General features: G+C 33.1%; 1 protein-coding gene across 11 annotated transcripts in view; it reads right to left on the bottom strand.

Annotated features, from left to right (window-relative positions):
* The window catches only part of CDC42BPA (CDC42 binding protein kinase alpha), a 233,565-nt gene that overhangs the window by 184,667 nt on the left and 26,582 nt on the right, over nt 1–22,316 (bottom strand). For all 11 annotated transcript variants that reach the window (XR_012063552.1, XM_031690085.2, XM_015234804.3 and 8 more), the window contains one exon: nt 12,431–12,522. Coding sequence is in view for 9 of the 11 variants with exons in the window: in XM_031690085.2 (XP_031545945.1) it covers nt 12,431–12,522 (92 nt within the window). In the remaining 2 variants the exon portion in view is untranslated. Of the gene's footprint in view, nt 1–12,430; nt 12,523–22,316 lie in introns of those variants that run through there.

Here is a 22,316-nt window from a genome sequence, read left to right as displayed (position 1 = left end):
CTTCTCATTTTCTCACACCACCTTTAACTGTTGCTCTATTTCTTCTTCCCCTTACTTTTTTCTTTTTTGAGCCCAAGGAAGAGGTGTCCCCATCACTTTCAAGGCTAACAGTATCATTTGAGATCTTGATCCCAGACTCCCCTTTCCTTTCTTCTTGCCCTTGTTCCATTAAAGATTTGTTTCTGGACTTCAAACCCTCTTTCTTCTGGCTCCTGAGCATCAATTAATAAAATTTTTCAAGACCATCATCCATCCAAAAAAACAAAATATAAAACAAAAACTTTATTGCCATTCTATTTTCCCCTCAAGGAGGTGGTATCACATCCCTTTTCCACAAGGCATCGTTTCTCCACAAAGCACATTTGTAAAGAATAATATATTCTTGCTTTTTGTACTTGCTCATCATTTATTTGCTTCTCAGCCTCTTTCAATCGCCAATCTAGTTGCTATTTCACTCTACTGGACTGAAATTACTCTCAAAGATGAATAACGACCTTTCAAATTCCAAATAAAATATATTGTTTTCAGGTCTCATCAGTTTCAACCTCTTTTAATTGACATTGCTGACAATCAACATACTTCCCTACTTACTCTTTTTTCTGTGACCTAGTAAACGTTATTCCCCAGGGATCTGTACTTCATCTTTTTTACATCTCCTCTCCTTCCTGACTTGTATTATCTATTTCATATGCCCCAATTAGTACTTATTTGATGATGACTCCTCAATTCTTATCTCCTAATAGGTAGACCCATATTTCTAGTTGCCCTAGAACGTTCAGCAAATACCTCAAATTTAACAGGTCAAAACTTGCACACCAGACTCAGGTTGCATACCTCTATCATCCACGATTTCTACCTTCAACTAATCACTAACATCCAAAGTGACTCCTTTCCAATCTGTCTGTCCCACCCACGCTTCTTTCCCACTTCCACTGGCCTAGTTCAAGACCTCATTCTTTCATCCGAAATGTATGCTTTGTGACTATAAAGGATTTTTCCCCTATCAGTTTACTGCAGTTCCCTCGAACCTGTAATAGTGTCTAGTATGTAATAGGTGCTCAATACATAATGAATGAATGAAATATTTAGGTTCTATTTTTTTCTGTATTAGAAATAATACTCTCCAAAGCATTTTTGTACATGATGCTTTCACTGCATTTCAGATGATTTTCTAAGTAATTTCTTTCTAAGTAAAAACTTCTAGAAGAGGATCTTGCTGGTTGATAGGTATGGACAAAGTTATATGATTTCAGAGTAGTTTTCTCTATGAAATGTTATCTCTTGCTTTCTACTTTTTACACATTAATTTTATAAATTTTCTATAATAATTATATTCTATTAGAAACAAAAGAGCTTTTTTTTTTCTTCTGTTAAGTACATTTCTTTTTATTCAGGAAACAGTGATCTTGTGCCTGGAATATAGGTTTTTTGTTTGGTGACAGTGAAAGATGAGGATTGAAAGATTGCTTGGGCAGAAGCAGTGAATGACTTAGTGTGCTATGCTAAGGAACTTTATTTCTTTGGAATGGGAGTCCTATCAAATGTTAAGAAGCAGAGTAGTGATAGAATCCGAGTGGTAAGGAAGATAATACTGGTAGTGTTGAGGAAGGACTTGGTAGAGAAGGGATCAGTGGCAGGGAGATCCTGGATTTTTCACTCTCTGGCCCCACATCATTAATTTAATTATCAACGTTTTATCCTAAGTATTTCTTGAATTTCTTCCTCTCGTCCCTAGTTAGGTTCTCAGTATTTTTCACTTCAACTACTTCTGTAACCTGCTCATTTCTTTCCCTGCCCCAGAGCCATTCTCCACAGAACTATAAAAGTGATCTAGAAATTACATATAATGGACTTTGATGAAGCCATTAAAAATCAGGTTTATCTTTCAGTAACCATAATGAAAAAAACATGAAAACAAATATATATATATGTATATGTGTGACTGAACTATTATGCTGTGCACCAGAAACTGACACATTGTAAACTGACTATACTTCAATTAAAAAAAAAAAAGAAAGAAAGAACTCAGGTTTAAAAGAAATATTTCAACACGGGGGAAAAAAACTTAAAATATCTGGCAAGGAAAACTGGTTAGATATTAATTTTTATAAAACTATCCCAATTTTATTACCTATGAATAGAAATAAAATTGTAAAGAAATGCCCCCAAATTACAGAAGTAGATCTCAATTCTGTGCACCTTTTCCCCTTGCTGATTAGACTGTGATCCTAATCAAGGGCATGGAACTTGTTTGGACTATAGCACACGATTAATAAGAACTTTTTTCATTAATCGAAATGGAGAAGCATGAAATAAAAAAGAACTTCATATTTGTTTTTAATTTCCAATGAGAAAAATTATTATTTAAAAGCACTGTGCTAAGGACTGGGTACAATGAATGAAGAAATTCAATCCTTGCCTTCAATTACAGTTAATAGGTGAAGACAAACACACACAGTAATAAGGAATTTCAAAGTTAAAGGTATAAGTGCTAGGAAGAAGTTGTACAAGGTTCTCGCCTTCCTCATTAGAAAGGTGAAAGTATCTTACATCTTCACTCTCATTTTTTTTCTTACTCACTTTCTTTTTAAATTGAAGTACAGTCAGTTCACAATGTTGTATCAGTTTCTGGTGTACAGCATTAATATCAGTCATATATATACATACATACATACATTCCTTTTTTATTCTTTTTCATTATAGGTTACTACAAGTTATTGAATGTAGTTCCCTGTGCTATACCATATAAACTTGTTGTTTATCTATTTTATATATACAGTTAGTATCTGCAAATTTCAAACACACATTTTAGCCCTTCCCACACATTTTCCCCTCTGGTAAACATGAGTTTGTTTTCTATGTCTGTGAGTCTATTTCTGTTATATAAATAAGTTAATTTGTGTTTTTGTTTTTGTTTTTGTTTTTGTTTTTGTTTTTTTAAGATTCCACATATTAGTGGTATATTTGGTATTTTTCTTTCTTTCTGGCTTACCTCACTTAGAATGATGATCTCTAGGTTCATCCATGTTGCTGCAAATGGCATTATTTTATCCTTTTTTTATAGCTGAGCAGTATTTCATTGTATAAATATATCACAACTTATTTATCCAGTTCACTACCATCTTTATCAACACATTAATCTACTGATTTCATTCCCCTATTCAGTTCTTCTACTGATTGCATTCTGCAATCAATTCTGTCATCAATTTCCAAATATTGAATGACTTTAAAGAGGCAATGGTAATAGCAAAACATTAGGTGCGTAGGACCTCTGCATTCTCTGAAAACACAATATTCATTAATACCAGCCTTAAGTATAATGCATGAGTCATTTCAAAGTACCTGCAGGAACTGCGTCAAAAGAGGTAAGTGCTTTGGCAAATTCGCTCTGCTCTGCTTCCCTTTTCTGTAAAACTTATCCTGCTGCTTTCCTCTTCCTAGAGTTCAAGCTTGGAGCAAGAAAAGTTCTAACCTCTCTATTAGAGTCAAGAGGAATATGTTGAAAAACAAAGGTGAATAATTCCCCTTTACTTCTGTCCATGATTAATTCAACTGGATTAAGATTCAAGACTTGTCCGCTAGTAATCAGCCTAGAACCCCATATCTCAACATGACTCTCTGTTCCACTAGCAAATGAGTTTCTGAGGCTGACTGGAAACCTCAATTCAGCTAGCTGGATACACATATTTTGAGTCTATTTTGAGATCCAAAGTGGGGAACATAGGTTTACATTTGGGGGAAGGTAGCTGGAAGTTTTCAGTTGGCTTCAAGTTCACATCTTGATCCTTTTTAAGAGGGGATCCTGATAGCTCTGAACCTGATCTGGCTCCAGCATACTGGTTAAAACCCAGAGTACAGGGACTGTAGACATTCATGAAAAATATGTAGGCAAGAACAGGGAAGATTTGGGGTTCTCAAAGGATGGGAACACATAAGTAATAAAGAACATTAGTTGTGCAGATCAGCTAAGAAATATTCAATTACTAAAGAATAAGAGCCAGGAACACTGACTTTTTTTGATGTTTTCTTTTTGTTAGTATGTGAAGATGACTTGGGGATGGTAAACTAGGGACTCTCATTTACTTCTCTGTCACCCTCAACCTCATGAAATGACAGAAAATATAAGTTGTTTAAAGGAATAAAACTACAACATTGGAAAATAAGAAGAATAACATCAAATAATTAGATACTTAAAAGAATTCCTGAAATCTAGGATGAATAAAATGGGGTTAGATTGAGACAAGAATGGAGAAGCCATTGCCCAAAAGACATTAAAGAAGAAAATTAATTAAGAGCAATGACATAGGCAATTAAAGCTCAAAATCAATAAACTCAAAGAGTAAAGCTTATAAAGAAACTGTCAGTGTATGTTTCAATTTTTATTATTTTTGGTAGAAAATATAATTGTATACTTAAAAAGGAATAAAATAATAAATGAAAAGGAAACTATCAGAAACCACAAAGTACTCTGGTAAGGTAGCTGGTAACAAAAGTAATATTAAATAACTAGTATACATAAATAAATAGCCTTTATATTTTCCAAGAAAAAAGAAAGGAAAAGGAGATATAATGGAAGAAAATATCCCAAAAACATCAACAGAAGAAAAAAAATACCTAGTAAACGAACAAAAAGTCTATGAAAACTGCCAGTCTTTCTTCTCTAAACTTTCAATCATATTGTAATCCCAAAGAAGACTAGGCATCAATTCCCCTTTAATTAATCTGTAAATTAATATTACCTCAATGAAAATAACACTTTTTTTTAAAGTAAACAAGTTGAGTCTAAAGTTCATACAGAAAAGTACACACTGCTATTTTTGGTGGTATGTAAAATTGGACACTTTGAATGAGATTCTTGAACACTGTAATTGTGAAAAATTATTAAAAACCACCTTTTAAACCCATTTCAGGGCTGGGATACAAAAAAATGGTACAACGTCAAACCAAGTGCATCTAAATACTAAAAAACAAGCAAGTATAGCTGGCTTTCACCATGAAGGTTTCTGCCAAACTCTTGAGATTCAATTTTCATGCTGGTAACTGTAAAGCAAGTAGGGACAGGAAATAAACACTGGGCAGCACACAAGGTAGATAATCTAACAGGGAGCCATACATATAAAGATTGTCTCCTAAAATAATAAATGGATTTTAAATGGTCATGGGGTACAAGGTCCATATACCAAAAAAATCTATTGCATCTCTAAACACTAATAAATGGCAAATGTTCCATGTGTGCCAGATAAGAAATGAGTACTCATCAGCTGTTGAGCAGAGTACTAAGTGTACTTTGTCAAGTGAGTAGTCTAATTGTCATTCACATCTTTTATTCCTTACTGACTTTTGTCTACTTGTTCTATCAGCTACGTGAACAGTGTGTTAAGATCTCCTACTATGAAACTGATGTCTGTCCTTTCAGTTCTGTCCATTTTTTGCCCCTCTATATAAAAACTGTCAATTAGACAATACAAAGTTATAATGGAAACAGTATAATAAAAATAAATATTTGGTCTTTGTCCCTAGATCCTGGCACACAGCTCTTAAAACTGTTGGAATCTGTGGGGTAATAATATTGTCTTTTCTATGCTCAATGAGATGGATGGTGACTTGGGGCCCTCTATAGTTTCAGTATGGGAGGATGGCTGCCAGGAAGACTAAGCCATAATTAGAAGCTTATAACTTTCAGCCCCACCCCCAACCTGCAGGGAACGGGAAAAGGACTAGAGATTGAGTTGTTTATGGCCAACAATTTTCATCAATCATGCCCATCTAATGAAACCTCCACAAGAATCCCCTAAATGAAGGGGTTCTAGGAGCTTCCAGGTTGCTGAACACATCAAGATGCTAGAACAGTGCGTACACAGAGAGGGCATGGAAACTCCACACCCCTTCTCCCAACCCTTGCCCTATGCATCTCTTCCACTTGGCTGTTCCTGAGTTGTATCTTTTATAATAAACCAGTAATACCACGTTAACCTCTGGGAGAGGTTAAAGATGGCAGCATAGGAAGACCCTGAACTCACCTCCTCCCATGGACATAACAAATTTACAGCCACATAAGGAATAGTTTTCCTCTGAAAAGTACCTGAGAACTAGATGAACAGTGCCTTAACAACAAAAGATAAAAGAGACACATCAAAAGGAGTAAGAGAGGCAGAGGCAAGGTGTTACTTGGGACCCCACCCCAGGAGCAGTTACCCATGGTTGAGAGGGATCCCCAAAATACAGAACTTTCCCTCAAGGAGTGAAGGGAATGAGCCCCACATGAGGTACTCCAATCTTTGGATCCAGCACTGAGAAGATGATTCCCAAAACCATCTCGTTTAGCAAACAAATGGGGATTAAGTCCAGAACAACAGAACCAAAAGGAAGGGAGAACTTACTCCTAAAGGCTTGCATACAGACCCACTCACCCTGAGATCCAGTGCAAAAGCAACAGTTTGAAAAGCACCTCGACCATAAGTGAGAGAGGCCCACTTATTGATCTTAAAGTGGCTGCCAGCGAGGCATGAATCAACTGGGACATACTCCAGGAACAGAAGCACTGGCAGGCAACATCTTTGCAATATCATTCTAATTTTCTGGTGACTAAGACGACAGATGTCATTTGGTGCTCTCTCTTTAGCCTGTCAGCACTGGAGGGCATGCTGTACCCACCTCATGCCACAACCTGGTCAGGTGAATACCCTGCCTACTTCACACAGTAGCCACCCCACAACCAGGCTGGGCAAGTGCCCCACACTAAACCCACCCCATGCAGCAGCACCTCCACCACACAGAGCATGGCAAGCACAACACACTGCCCTCCCTGCAAAGCAGCATGGCTCTGCCATAGCCATGAAGTGCATGAACCTCACACAAGTGCCACACCTTGAGTACCCAGCATTGATGGCCAGGGGAAACTGTGCTTTTAGGCCCCATGGGTCATTTCCTACACAAGACCACTCTTTCAAGACTGGAAGAGGTAACTGTTTCACCTAAAGCACAAAGACAAACACAGAGAATCAGACAAATGAAGAGACAGAGAAATATGTTCCAAACTAAAGAACAAGACAAATCTCCTGAAGAAGTCCTTAATGGAACAGAGATAAGCAACTTACACAATGAAGAGTTAGAGTAACAGTCATAAAGATGCTCACTGAATTCAGGAGAAGAATGGATGAACACAGTGAGAACTTCAACAAAGAGACAGAAAACATAAGAAAGCAGCAAACAGATGTTTTAACTGAACTGAAAAATACACTTGAGGAGTTCAAAAACAGACTGGATGAAGTAGAAGAATGAATCAGCAAGCTGAAAGAGCAATGTAAATCACTCAGAACAGCAAAATGAGAGAAAGAATTCTAAAAACTTAAGGTATCTTAAGGGATCTCTGGAACAATATCAAGCCAATAACATTCACTTTATAGGTGTCCCAGAAGGAGAAAGGAGAAAGGAAAGCCCAGAAAAATTATTCAAAGAAATAATGGCTGAAAACGTCCCTAATCTGGGGAAGGAATCAGACATACATATTGAGGAAGCCCAGAGAGTTCCAAATAAGATGAACTCAAAGAGAACCACACTGAGACATATTACAATTAAAATGGTAAAGGTTAAGATAAAGAGAGAATCTTAAATGCATAAAGAGAAAAATACCCTACTGCACACAAGGGAAACCCCATGAGGCTATAAGCAGATTTTTCAGCAGAAAATTTACAGTCCAGAGAGAGTGGCATGACATATCCAAAGTGTTAAAAAAAAATAAAAAATAAAAAGAATTCTCTAGCCATCAAGGTTATCATTCAGAATTCATTGACACTGAAGTTTATTACCACTAGATTAGCCATATAAGAAATGTTAAAGTGACTTCTCTAAGCTGAAAAGATACTAATTAATGAGAAAACATGAGAAAGTTAAATCTCACTGGAAAAGGTAAATTTATAATAAAGATAGTGGATAAATCACTTATAAAGCAAGTATGAAGGTTAAAAACCAAAGGTAGTAAAATTAACCAAAAATACAATTAGTTAAGGAAAGCATAAAATTAAAGATGTAAAAGGTGTAGTCAAAAATATAAAAGGTAGAGAACTATTAGAAAGAGAAATTAACAAAATAATCCAATTTACAACTGCATCAAAGAATAAAATACTTAAGAACAAATTTAACCAAAGAGATAAAAGACCTATACACTGAAAACTATAAGACACTGATGAAAGAAACTGAAGACACTAATAAATAGAAAGTTATTCAGTAGTTTGGATTGAAAAAAATTAATATTGTTAAAATATCCATACTACCCAAAGTAATCTACAGATTCAATGCAATCCCTATCAAAATTCCAATGGCATTATTTCTTTCATAGAACTAAAACAAGTAAGTCTAAGATTTGTATGACCAATAGGCACATGAAAAAAAAATGCTCAGTATCACTAATTGCCCGAGAAATGCAAATCAAAACTATAAAGAGGCATCACCTCACAACAGTCAGAATGGCCATCATTAAAAAGTTCACAAACAATAAATGCTGGAAAGTGTGTGGAGAAAAGGGAACCCTCCTACACTGTTGCTAAGAATGTAGTTTGGTGAAGCCATTATGGAAAACAAAATGGAGATTCCTTAAAAAACTAAAAATAGACTTACTATATGATCCAGCAATCTCACTCCTGGGCATATATACCTGAAGGGAACTCTAATTCAAAAAGATACATGTGCCCCAATGTTCATGGCAGCAGTATTTACAATAGCCAAGACACTGAAACAACCTAATTGTCCATCGACAGATGACTGGATAAAGAAGATGTGGCATAGACACACACACATACACACACACACACACACGAATACTACTCAGCCATAAAAAAGAATAAAATAATGCCATTTGCAGCAACGTGGATGGACCTGGAGACTGTCACACTAAGTGAAATAAGCCAGAAAGAGAAGAAGAAATACCACAGAATATCACTCATATGCAGAATCTAAAAAAAAATGACACAAATGACTTATTTATAAAACAGGAACAGACTCACAGACATAGAAAAAATAAACCTGTGGTTACCAGGGGAAAGCAGGGGTGAAGGGATAAATTGGGAGTTTGGGATTTGCAGATATTAACTAGTATATATAGCATATAATGGAAAAGAATATGAAAGGGAATATATATCTATATAAAACTAAATCACTAGATTCTGATTCTTTACACCAGAAATTAACACAACACTATAAACCGACTATACTTCCTTCAATTAAAAAAAAAATACTGAGTTTAGACAGTGGCTATGAAAGACTAAATGAGGCCAAACCTGTGTATACAATTTGAGTTGATGCTTTCTGGGTTAAACAGAGCTTTCTTACACAGAAAATAACTCCAAACCCTGGCTACATCTCAGCCCCATCAGTGGACTGATCCTAACTGCCAACAAGGCAGTGAGCCTTCAAATTTCCTAATAAGGACTTTCACTCATACTAGTTCTATGCAGTGCCTGATGCCCCAAATCCTACTACAACCAACCTCTCACCATTCCCCCACCAGAACATCTCAAGGGAGCAAAACTGAGTGAGAAACTGAAGGGTTTGAATGGGAAAATGGGATTCCTAACAAGGATTTCAATTTCCACATATATTCAGAACCTCTTACCCTTAGTTATTTTCTAGATTTGGAGTAAGTTATTAGGAGAGATGGTAGACAGCCCTTTAAATGAAGAAAGTCACTTTGTCCTGAAGTCTCTAAATCTGTTGAACCTTCCAGTGTTGCACACCCTCTCTGTTCTTTTCTGTAGCATGATTTCCTTTTTAACATATGCTTTATTTGTATGAACCTGGGCTGATCATAAAATGAACAATTCTAACACTGGCTAGAATTGCTGTGCTAGCCGCAAAGTATAAACCCCCTTATAAGTAGCTTAAAACAAAACTAGTGGTCCCAACTAGCTACAGATTTCCCTGACCTCTAATCCTTGGTGAAAGTAGTTTGGGAGAAACCAGTTTTTACCATTCAAAAGAAAATCTCTGTTCTACTCTACCAATTGTTTTAACACAGAACAAAATAACCATGCCATTAAAAAGTCCCACCTTCAAAAAATAAACACTTGTAAGTCTTCATTTTTTTATCTGCTTGACCTGCCAAATTCTGAGAAGAGAGTTAAAAACTCTATCTTAAACTGTTGCAAGTTCTTGTATTTCCCTACACAAACTCTAGCACTTGTTATTTGTATATTTTAAAGCTATTTTGTTAATGAACATATATTCCATGATTATTAAAGCGTCTTCAAAAATTATAAATTTTTAACTGATAACATACATAAAAGAAAATTAAACAAATATAGAGTTAAACACAATTATAAAGTGAACAGCATATAACTAAAACTGAGATCAAGAAATAGAACATTGCAGCAAACCTGAACCAACCTCCCCATATTTATTATCAATGAAAACTGAAAGAAATAAAAGAAAAAAGAAAAAAAAAGAAATAATCAAATCTTCTCTCAGGAAATTAAGTATCCAGCAAACAGTAAGGATATGGAAGATTTAAACAAGATTAATGTATTCTACCTAACTGATATTTATACAACATTGCACAGCAAATTTCAAAGACTTAAAATTATACAATGTATATTCTGTCACTCCTCTGGAATCATAACTCAAAAACAGAAATATAACTAACCCCCTACCCCAAATATTCAGGGATTGAGCAATGAACTTCTAAAACCATAGATCAAAAAAATCATGATGGAAATTTAAAATCATATTGGAAATCACACTGTATTTTGTGCAAAACTATAATGGAAATATGACATATCAAAACTTGTCAGATGTAGCTAAAGCTGCTTAGAGGAAAAAGTACAACCTTATAGCACATCTGAAAAGAGCCAGAAATCAGTGCTCTAACTATCTCTCTCAAAAAGACAGAAAAAGAACAGCAAGTTAAAACCAAATACAGAAGACAATGTTAAAAGATAAGACAAATTAAAGAAAAAATAAATCTACCACAGAAAAATTCAAGTCAAAAGTTAATTCACTGGAAAAAAAGTTAATTCACTGAAAAAATAACAGGATTGATAAACCTCTAAGCATGACAAAAAATGAGAAGTGCAAATGATCAATATAATAATAAATTTGAAAAATTAGATGACATGAATGAACCCATCAAAACTGACATATCTATATAGAAAATCCAAATAGTCCAATTTCAGTTAAAGAAATTAAATATGTAATTTAAAACTCCCTCTAGGAACCCCCAGGTCCAAATGGCTTCCCCAATGAAATATAAGTATATAAGGAATAAATAATAAAAATCTAATCAACCTCTTTAAGAAAAGAGTAAGAGAGGAAACATCTCCCTCTTTTTATGAAACCAGCATAACCAAGATATCAGAATCTGATCAGGGTGTTTTAAGTAGGAAAATTACAGGCCAATTTCTCTCAAAGATCCAACACACACACACACACACACACACACACACACACACAGAGCAAACGAAGTCCAACAGTACATAAAAAGGATAATACATTCCAACAAAGTTGGCTTATTTCAGAAATGCAAGTTTAGTTTCACATTTGAAAATATATCAGTGTAATTCAATACATTAACCAAGTAAAGGAGAAAAGCCATGAGTGACTCCAAAGATGTTGACAAAGCATTTTATTAAAATCCAACACAATTCATGATTTTAAAAGTTAAATTATCAAAATTACTGGGTATGAGGTCAATGAATTGAATTCAATTATATTTCTAACTATTAGCAAAAAATAATTACAAAGTGAAATTTAACAAACAATTCTAATCAAAATTACATAAAGAATATCACATACCGAGGGATAAATCTGTTGAAAGATGTATAAATTCAGCCTACTGAGTGGAAACTGTGAAACATTAGTGGGTTAAAATTATAAAGCCCTAAATAAATGGAGGAATATACCATGTTCATGGATTGGCTGACTCAGTATTATTAAGATATCAATTACCTACAAATTGATTTGGGTTTCAGTGCAAACTTAATCAAAATGCCAGGAGATGTACGGATACTGGATGTGGGTGTGGCTTTTTAAGAGTAAAGAAAAACTGAAACACTTATTCTAAAATCATATGAAAATATAAAGAGCTAAGAACATAGGAGGAAGAGGGAGGAAGCTGGAGTAGATAAACTACCAGATACTGAGACTTCTTCAACTGAAGTAATTTAAGACAATGTGCTATTGACACAAGGAGAGACAAATAAACCAATGGAACAGAAGGGAGTCCAGAAATATACTCAAACTTACAATGATTTATGAAAAACAGAATACCTTGGGAAAAAATTCCATGTAGAAAGATTTCATTCAAATTTTTAATATATTTTCTGATCAATGATACTAATTACAACAGTAAGTAAATAATATTTTCGTTAAATTCTCTCAAAGACTGTATCAAATAGCTTATAAAACAATTATCAGATCTTCTATAAAATCTTTCTCTTACCTCTCCAAAAGCCCCTCGACCAATCACCTTTAATATTTCAAAGTCTTCTCTATGTAATCGCATCTGTTTCACTTTAGAAGTAAATGGTTTAGCTGAAACAAAAAGGCAACAGCAATTACTTTCTGAATGAAATGTACTATAAATTAGATATAAATGTCTTACTTAAACAGTAAAAATGCAAATTATCACTGAGAATTAAGCCAAAGTATTTAATAATCTCATCAAATTATACTGAGAAGAAATAGATTTAATTTCCATAAAATGTTTTCCTTTATTTCTTATACATGAATTATATTTTTGGTAAGAAACATATTTTTAAACACCAAATAACTTAAGAAATAATGCAAAGTAGCGGTGATGTACAAATGAGAACAGTTTATTCTCAGGTTAAACATTCCATGTATTCTAACTCAATGCTAGTTATATATTTTAACACAAAACTCCAAGAAGCAAAAGCAAATTTCCTGACACCAGAGAGATTCAGCAATTACCACCAAGTAAATTAATATTTCTGTCACACTCATTCATTTATTTATCCTTTTAATATGCCTTTAGCAAGAATCTTCATTATACAAAGCATAGTGGCAATTATTAGGGTTCAAAACAAATATGATTACAATATGGTACCTTCTTTCAAGAAGTTCTCAGTCTTCAGAAAAGACATACAGTATGCACACACATATAATTTAACAATGTGATAAAAATTTCTAATAGAGATCAATATAAAGCACTTCAGGATCAGTGAACGTGAAGCCCTAATTCTCTTACGTGAACAATAATGCTTCAGAGAGGAAGTAATATTAAAACTGGAACTTGAGGACTAAGTAGACTTTTGCTAATTTGCCTGGGTTTGTAGTGTAGATATTCCTGGCATAGGGAGCAATATAATCAAATGAAGAGGTAAGAAAGTGAACCTGGGTGATAATGGTAAAAAATCCATCGTTGCTATGGAATTATTTTAAAAAATGCAAAGAAATCAGGGCTGGAAAATGTAAATGGCCTTGGATACCACGCAAGGAATTTAGACATTATCTTATTAATCATAGGGAATATACTGACATTTTTTTAAATTATAAAATCAATTATATGTTCTGTTGCTGCTAAGAGAAATTTAGACCTGTCTCCTTTCCTCCCCTCATGTTCCTCCTTATTCTCACAGAAAAAGGAGTTAATATGATTAAAAAGTCATTATCTACAGGTATAGCTTTCTTCTCCTTACCATGGAGCCAGAGTATCACAAGATCAAAGATAGGTATTTGAGCATTAGGAGAGTGAGACACAGCAGGCCTTATCACTTGCTTTGGTCTACAAGTATTTAGCCCTAACTAGTCTAGAAAAGAAGGGTATTCCACATTGGAAAACCAGTCTACTAGAGATTTCTGCACTGGTGTTTTAGACTATAAGAAAAAGAAATCGAGATTGGATCTCTATTTGGAATTCACACAACAGAAAAGAAGATCAAAGACACAAATCAAATTTGAATGAAAGCATAAAGGATCTCATACTGTGAAAGAAGGCATAAAACGATGGTAGCCAGGAAATGAACACTTTTGATTAAATGACCAAGGCATCTTGGTTTTGGACAAACTGGACATACTGTGAGGCTGTGGTGACTGGGAATTAAGTCAGGGTCCTAATAGGAAATAAATTATCCCAGTGTGAGAAAAGTTTATTTACAAATAGACTATTTACAAAGGTATAGGAGAGTTATAAGGGAATTGCAAGGAATAGTAAAATAATCTGAGACTAGTACCTCTCCCTTTCTCAGCTTCTATACTAGTTTAGGAGAAATACTTGGTTAGGAAGGGTACACGTAGAGTGTATTAATTAAAAATATTGATGTGGAGTCAGCCATTGTAAGACTAGTGCCGGTCTAGTTGCCACCTACAGCTGGAAAATATCACAAAGCAGTCTACAACATAACATTTAGCATTTCTTTATGTATATCTTCTACTTCACTTTACATTACCCTGCCCCTCTCAAGACTTCCAAATAACCTGAACCCAAATAGAGGACATGTCCTATATTTTTGTCTTATCCTGACCCTAAATCCAAAGACAGCATTTCATCACAGACAACTACAGTTATTCTTAAAGAATAATTCTATGTATAGCTATCTCTGAGTAACATCCTACTTATTTAAAAGGTCAGAAATCTAGATATTTCAATCTTCTGAAACACTACTGTAAAACAGGAAAAGAAACTATTTTTTAAAACTAGAGTAACTGAAATGCAATGCAGATAAGCAAATGGTTGTTGAAATGACCTTTTAGCAAAGGTACAAAGGATAACAATAGGTCAAAAAATAAGTATCTTTCTATGCAGTAGTATACACCCTGAAAGCTCCAAGCAAATGAATACTGTTAAATCATGCATAATTAGGATTAAGGATCCTGTCAGTTATTCACATTTTATGGGAGCCTGTAGTATTAACTTAGATTAAAGAATAATCCTTCTATTCTTTACTTCCTGGAGCCTGCTAGTAAAAATCCGATTTCTTTGACACAGCAAAATTACTCTATTTTCAGACATTCAAAAGTGACTAAAGTCACAAATTTCTTCAGAAGACTCATAAGTTACTAATTATTTACTCAGCTGAGTCAAAAAGTATCTTTAAATACTCACTGTATGCCAAGCAATTTCCAAAATGCTAGAGGTACACAGTCCACATCCTCAAGTAAACAAATTATGCAAAAAGTGTTACTCTCCCACTTTAAGTTTTCAATGTGGTTGAATACAAATGGCTAATAAACAGAAAATGGTACTCACATTATAAGAAATCAGAGAAATGTACATAAACTTAGTAGGAATATTCTATTATTTAACAAACAAATAAAAACTGTGAAACCACCAAGTGTTTGCAGGAGTGTAATTAACAGGTATTCTCAAACATAACTGGTAGGACTGTTAACTACAATCTCTGTGGACAAGATTTGGTTTTTCTTTTTTAATTCCCTTAACATAGCATTTTACTTGAAAAAATTTTAGAAATTGAATCATCTTTGTATACCTGGAGATAAACCTTACTTGGTTGGAATGTAGTTTTTTTAATACATAGATGAAATTACTTTGTTTTGATTTTATTTAGGAATTTAACATTTGTGTTTATAATTATCTTTTTTCTGTATTATCTTCATCTGATTTGGTACCAATGATAAACTAACCTCATTAAATATGTTGACTAGCTTCCTCTCCTTTTTTTCTCTCTAAAACAAACAATTACAGGTTGCTTAAAGATCTCAATGTGAAAAATAAAGCTACAAAACTTTTAGAAGACAATTAACTATGACTATAAGGTCTACTAAAACTTGCTAATAAAACATCTAACACGTGATCTAATACGTGTCTTTTTCATGGACTTTTGATATTTGACTTATTCCAAATTGTTATCTTCATTTTTATATTTCTACTTGTGACAATTGTATTAATTGTATTTTCTAAGAAATTACATATTACATTGAAATGTTCAAATTTACTGGAATAAGATGACATACTATTCTTTTGTTTATAAAACTCTACTATATAAATAGTTTTATCTCTTTTTACTTAATAATGTCTTATTTAGGTCTAACTTCATTGTTTTTCTTTACCAATATTGCCGGAGTCTGACTGTTTTACGACTATTTTTCCAAATACACACTAGATTTGCTGATCTTTTCTGAAGTTCTGTGGAGTTTTTTCTTGTTTTAGGAGGTTCTTCTATGAATTTATGTTAAAAATTTTTTCAGAAAAAAACAAATAAAGGCTAATAATAACCCTCTGCCTCCACCCCCACAAAAAAATCAATATAGTTAAGCCATATTGATATTAGACCAAAAAGATACTGGGCAGGGAGGCATTAGCAGAATATAGATTAAAAGGAGACATACATAATGATTAAAAAAAAAAAGTTGAACTTAACCCGGACATAATACTTCTACACATGTATACAGCTCAAATGTGTAAAGCTAAACTGACAGACACAAATGAAGAAACAAACTTATCTTCCTAAAGGGAGATTTTACTGTATCTCTCTCAGTAACTGATAGATAGCTCAAGAAGATCAAAAATACAAACAAATCATTATTTTTTTAATGTATTTGAGTAGCATACATGTAATACTCCACCTAAGAGTTGGAGAATATAATTTTCAAGCACATATTGAATCTCTACAAATTTTTAAAGCATGCAAGACATAAAACTAAGTCCCACAAAACTCTAAGTATTGAGAACATAAAAATAAAATTCTGTGAATACTGTGTAACTAATACAATTAAAAATCAATAAAGACCACCAGGGAAGCCCATGAGCTCCAAAATCCAAAAATAATTTTGAAGAAATTAATAAAATAGTTAGAAAGTAGTTAGAAAATATTCAGAATAAAAATACTACATGTCAAAACTTCTAGAATACAGCCTAAACTAGTATTTACTGGGAGAAAAATAGCCCGCAATATTTCCACTGAGAAAGAAGGGAGGCTGAAAATTAAGGTGCTAGACATACAACATAAAAGATCAGACCAAGAGAATAAAATCAAAATAGAAGAAAAAAACAAAAACATAAGGTGAAAAAAAAATTAATTTGAAAATAAGCATATAATAGAAAGGCCGAAGGATAATTCACTGAAAACAATAAAATAAAAACAAAAGAAAGTGTAAAAAAACTCAACATTGGAAATAAGAAACTGGACAAAACTACAGATGCTACTGATAGTAAACAGATAGTAACAGAATGTCATAAACAACTAAGAGTGATACATTTAAAAACATAGAAGTGAATAATTTCCAAATAGAGTAATTTTTTAAAAACTGAAAATATGAATTGTCCGACAAATAAAGTGAATCAATAGTTTAAAATCTTCCACATAGAAAACATGAGTCCTGAACACACTGACAAGCAAATTCAATCAAACATGTAAGAGTTAATTCCCACATTAAACCAAATTTTCCAAAAAATAAACAAAGAAGAGAAGCTACCCAACTCATTTTTCCTAACCTCATACCAAAAATACAGACAATGTAGCTCAGGATTATAGATGCAAAAAGTCAAAACAATTTATAAGTAAAATATAATATGATCAAGTTGGGCTTATACCAAGAATACAAGAAAACTAATATTAGAGAATTGATTACCATAATTCAAAACATAAACAGATTGAAGAAAAATTAATCTCAACAAATATATTTATATACAAAACACTGTTCAATAAAATTAAACAATTATTCATGCTATTTTTAAAAGCCACATTTTTAACAAATGAAGAAAAGGAAATTTCTATGGCCTGACAAGTCATAGTTACAACAGCAGCACCAGCAAAACAGCAAATATAATACTTAAAGTTCAAAATACTATCTTTAAAATCAGGAAACAAACAAGAATGATGCCCATTAAAATAACTGTTATTATCACTTTTATTTTACATTGTAATAATGATTCAACCAGTGAAGTAAAAAAAAAAGACGTAACAGACAAAAGACTGAAAATGTCAACTAATCTTCGACAAAGGAGGCAAGAATATACAATGGAATAAAGACAGTCTCTTCAGCAAATGGTGTTGGGAAAACTGGACAGCAGCGTGTAAAGCAATGAAGCTAGAACACTCCCTTACACCATACACAAAAATAAACTCAAAATGGATCAAACACTTAAACATAAGACAAGATACAATAAACCTGGAAGAAAATATAGGCAAAACATTATCTGACATACATCTCAAAAATGTTCTGCTAGAACAATCTACCCAAGCAATAGAAACAAAAACAAGAATAAACAAATGGGACCTAATGAAAATTACAAGCTTCTGCACAGCAAAGGAAACCATAAGTAAAACAAAAAGACAACCTACGGAATGGGAGAAAATTTTTGCAAATTAAACCGATAAAGGCTTGATCTCCAGAATACATAAGCAGCTCATACGACTTAATAAGAAAAAAACTAACAACCCAGTCCAAAAATGGGCAGAAGACCTAAACAAGCAATTCTCCAAGGAAGACATACAAATGATCAACAGACACATGAAAAACTGCTCAATATCACTAATTATCAGAGAAATGCAAATCAAAACTATAATGAGGTATCACCTCACACCAGTCAGAATGGCCATCATTCAAAAATCCACAAATGACAAATGCTGGAGAGGCTGTGGAGAAAAGGGAACACTCCTACACTGCTGGTGGGAATGTAGTTTGGTACAGCCACTGCGGAAAACAGTTATGGAGATTCCTCAAAAGACTAGGAATAGACTTACCATATGACACAGGAATCCCACTCCTGGGCATATATCCAGAAGGAACCCTACTTCAAAAAGACACCTGCACCCCATTGTTCATAGCAGCACTATTTACAATAGCCAAGACATGGAAACAGCCTAAATGGCCATCAACAGATGACTGGATAAAGAAGATGTGGTATATTTATACAATGGAATACTATTCAGCCATAAAAACCAACAACATAACACCATTTGCAGCAACATGGATGTTCCTGGAGAATTTCATTCTAAGTGAAGCCAGAAAGAGAAAGAAAAATACCATATGAGATCGCTCATATGTGGAATCTAAAACAAACAAACAAACAAAACGTAAATACAAAACAGAAACAGACTCATAGACATAGAATACAAACTTGTGGTTGCCAAGGGGGCGGGGGGGTGGGAAGGGACAGACTGGGATTTCAAAATGTAGAATAGATAAACAAGATTATAATGTATAGCACAGGGAAATATATACAAGATCTTATGGTAACTCACAGAGAAAAAAATGTGACAATGAATATATATTTATGTTCATGTATAATTGAAAAACTGTGCTCTACACTGGAATTTCACACAACATTGTAAAATGATTATAAATCAATAAAAATGTTTTAAAAAAAAAAGACTGAAAAGGAATAAAGAACCATATTGCCATCAGCAGATTATGTGATTTATCAATATAGAAAACCACACAGAAAAATCAGTATGTATCATTATTATTAATGGCCAAGTCAAGTAAATTGCTGAACAGAAATAATATTCAAAAGTCAATTTCACACCTATGCATCAGAAAAACTGGGGGGAAAATAGTCCAGAAAGATACTTAAAATGTTACTTTTTTAAAAAAATAAAATAAAATAAAATGTTACTTTTTTATTGATTTACAATATTATATCAGTTTCAGGTATAGAGCATAGTAATTCAGTATTTGCACAAATTATACTCCACTGAAAGTTATTACAACATAATGGTTATAATTCCCTGTATTATACATTATATCTTTGTTGCTTTTCTACCTTACACATAGTAGTTTCTATCTCTTAATCCCATGCCCTTAATTGCCCCCTCACATCTTCCCTCTCCCTCTTTGGTAAGAAATTGTTTTCTATATCTATGAGTCTGTTTCTGTTTTGCATATACATTCATTTATATTATTTTTTAGGTTCCCCATATAAGTGCTATCATACAGTGTTTTTCTCTAATTTATTTCACTAAGTATAATATTCTCTAGGTCCATCCACGCTGCTATAAATGGCAGAATTTCATCCTTCTTTATAGTTGAGTAATATTCCTTTATACCACATCTTCTAAATCCAATCTTTGTGTTACTGGTTGTTATTTCTCCTCTTCCATTTCTTACTTTTGTTTACTTGGGTCCCCTTTTCTTCTTCATGAGCCTGGCTAAAGGTTTATCAATTTTGCTTATCTTTTCAAAAAACCTTTCTTGGTAATGCTGCAACTGAGTAAAATAATTTCACATAAAGTTCTCTATTTTTTATATCATACTCTTGACTTTTCTACTTCTACAGAAAAATGAAAAATTTTTGTTAACAATGAAATCATACTAATAATAAATTAAAACTACTCTGAGATACCATTTCTCACCTGTAAATAACTACAAAATTCAATAGCTTAACAAAAATGCTTCACTAATGAGGCTATCTGGGGATAAAAACACTCTTCTGCACTGCTGTTGAAAGTGTAAAATGGCAACATTTCTACAGATAGGAATTTGGCAATATCTAACAAAACTACACATGCATTTATTCTTTGATTCAGTTGTATTACTCCTAGGAATCTACCCTTGAAGATACAACTCCAATATAAAAATACATATGCATTATTATTTACAACTACAAAATATTAAACACTATCTAAAACCAAAATGTGGAGAAACATCTGAATGAAGTATGACACAAAAATAGGAGATACTATATAGCTATTACTTAAAAAAAATTTTTTTAATGAGTATAATCTCCATAAACTGACTAATATACAATCATTTCCAACATATACCGATAACTGAGAAAAAAAGTACAAAATAACACAAAGTATACTACAGTTTTCAAATATTATGTATGTCCTTACTTCTACAAAAAGAAATTAGAAAGTTAAAAGTGATCACTCACAAAGCATGAATAGGAATAAGATGGAAGATATAGGGTGGTAACAAATGACAGTGACGATTATCTGAGTATACTGTTTTGTATGTAATTTTAACCTTCAAATGAATAACATAATCATAAGAGAATTTAAAAACAACTTATCCAAGTAACTTTAAAACAAAACACTTTGAATATATACCTTCAGTCTAGTGACAAAAAGAATACAAAAAACTTTAACTCTACTTAGATTCATTCTTTGAAACAGTAGGTAGCAATTATGAAACTGCTTTATATGTACTGTAGTTTAAACAAATAAATAATACATAACTATTGTTGGGAGCCTTGGTTCCCAATGTGAGAAGATACAAATACAAGGGAAAGAGGAGTCAAGAAAGAATCCTCTAGTGAGGGCAAACATGTAATAAAGGTAGGAAATCATCCACACACAAAGCTAAGAGGGAAGTTAAAAGAAAAAAAGTAGTAAAAATCATCTGTATTAACAAAGTAAATCATCCACAAACTAAAATGATCTGTATCCACAATAAGCAGTTAAGGGATACACAAAACAGTTACGTATATAATGTAACATCAAAAACAGTAATCATGAGGGAAGAGAGTACAAATGGAGGGTATCTAAAATGCATTTGAAATTAAGAGATCAGCAACTTAAAACAAGCACATTTATATATAGACTGCTATAAAAAACCCTCATGGTAATCACAAACCAAAAATCTGTAATATATATACATACAAAAAAGTAACAACAACAAAAAGCCCTATTAAAAAATGGGCAAAAGTTTCATTAAACATTTCTCCAAAGATACTCAGATGGCCAAAAAACACGTGAAAAGATGCTAAAAATCAAAACATCAAAACATCACCTGTAATTAGGGAAATGCAAACCAAAACCACAATGAAATACCACTTCACATTCTGGGATAGCTATAAAAATAATAATAATAATAAATTCATAATTAAATTTAAAAAAATGTTGGTGAGGATGTAGAGAAACTGGAACCCTCACACACTGCTGGTGGGAATATAAAATACTTTCAATGAATGAATGTAAAAAGCTGTTTTGGAAAAGTTTGGCAGCTCCTTGAAAAGCTAAACATAGAATTTACCTTATGACCCAGCAATTCCATTCCTAGATACATATCCTGAATAACTGAAGTAAGGGATTCAAACAGATCCTTGTAAACTAATGTTCACTATATTATTCACAATAGCCAAAAAGTGGAAACAACCCAAATGTCCATCAACAGATAAGTAGCTAAACAAAATGTGGCATATACATACAATGATAATTCAACCTTAAAAAAGAAATTAAAATTCTGATACATGCTCCAATATGGAAGAATCCACTAAAAGAAATAAGCCAGATATAAAAAGGCAAATCTTGTTTGACTCAACTTACATGAAATACCTAGAACAGGCAAATGCATAGAGATAGAAAGTAGATTATATGAAAATGAATATATGTATGTGTATGCATGACTGGGACATTGTGCTGTACACCAGAAATTGACACAATGTAACTGACTATACT

Source organism: Vicugna pacos, chromosome 23 (assembly GCF_048564905.1).
Source record: "Vicugna pacos chromosome 23, VicPac4, whole genome shotgun sequence".
Taxonomy (NCBI): domain Eukaryota; kingdom Metazoa; phylum Chordata; class Mammalia; order Artiodactyla; family Camelidae; genus Vicugna; species Vicugna pacos.
Note: the sequence above shows the minus strand (reverse complement) of the source record. Positions and strands in the feature narration are given on the sequence as shown.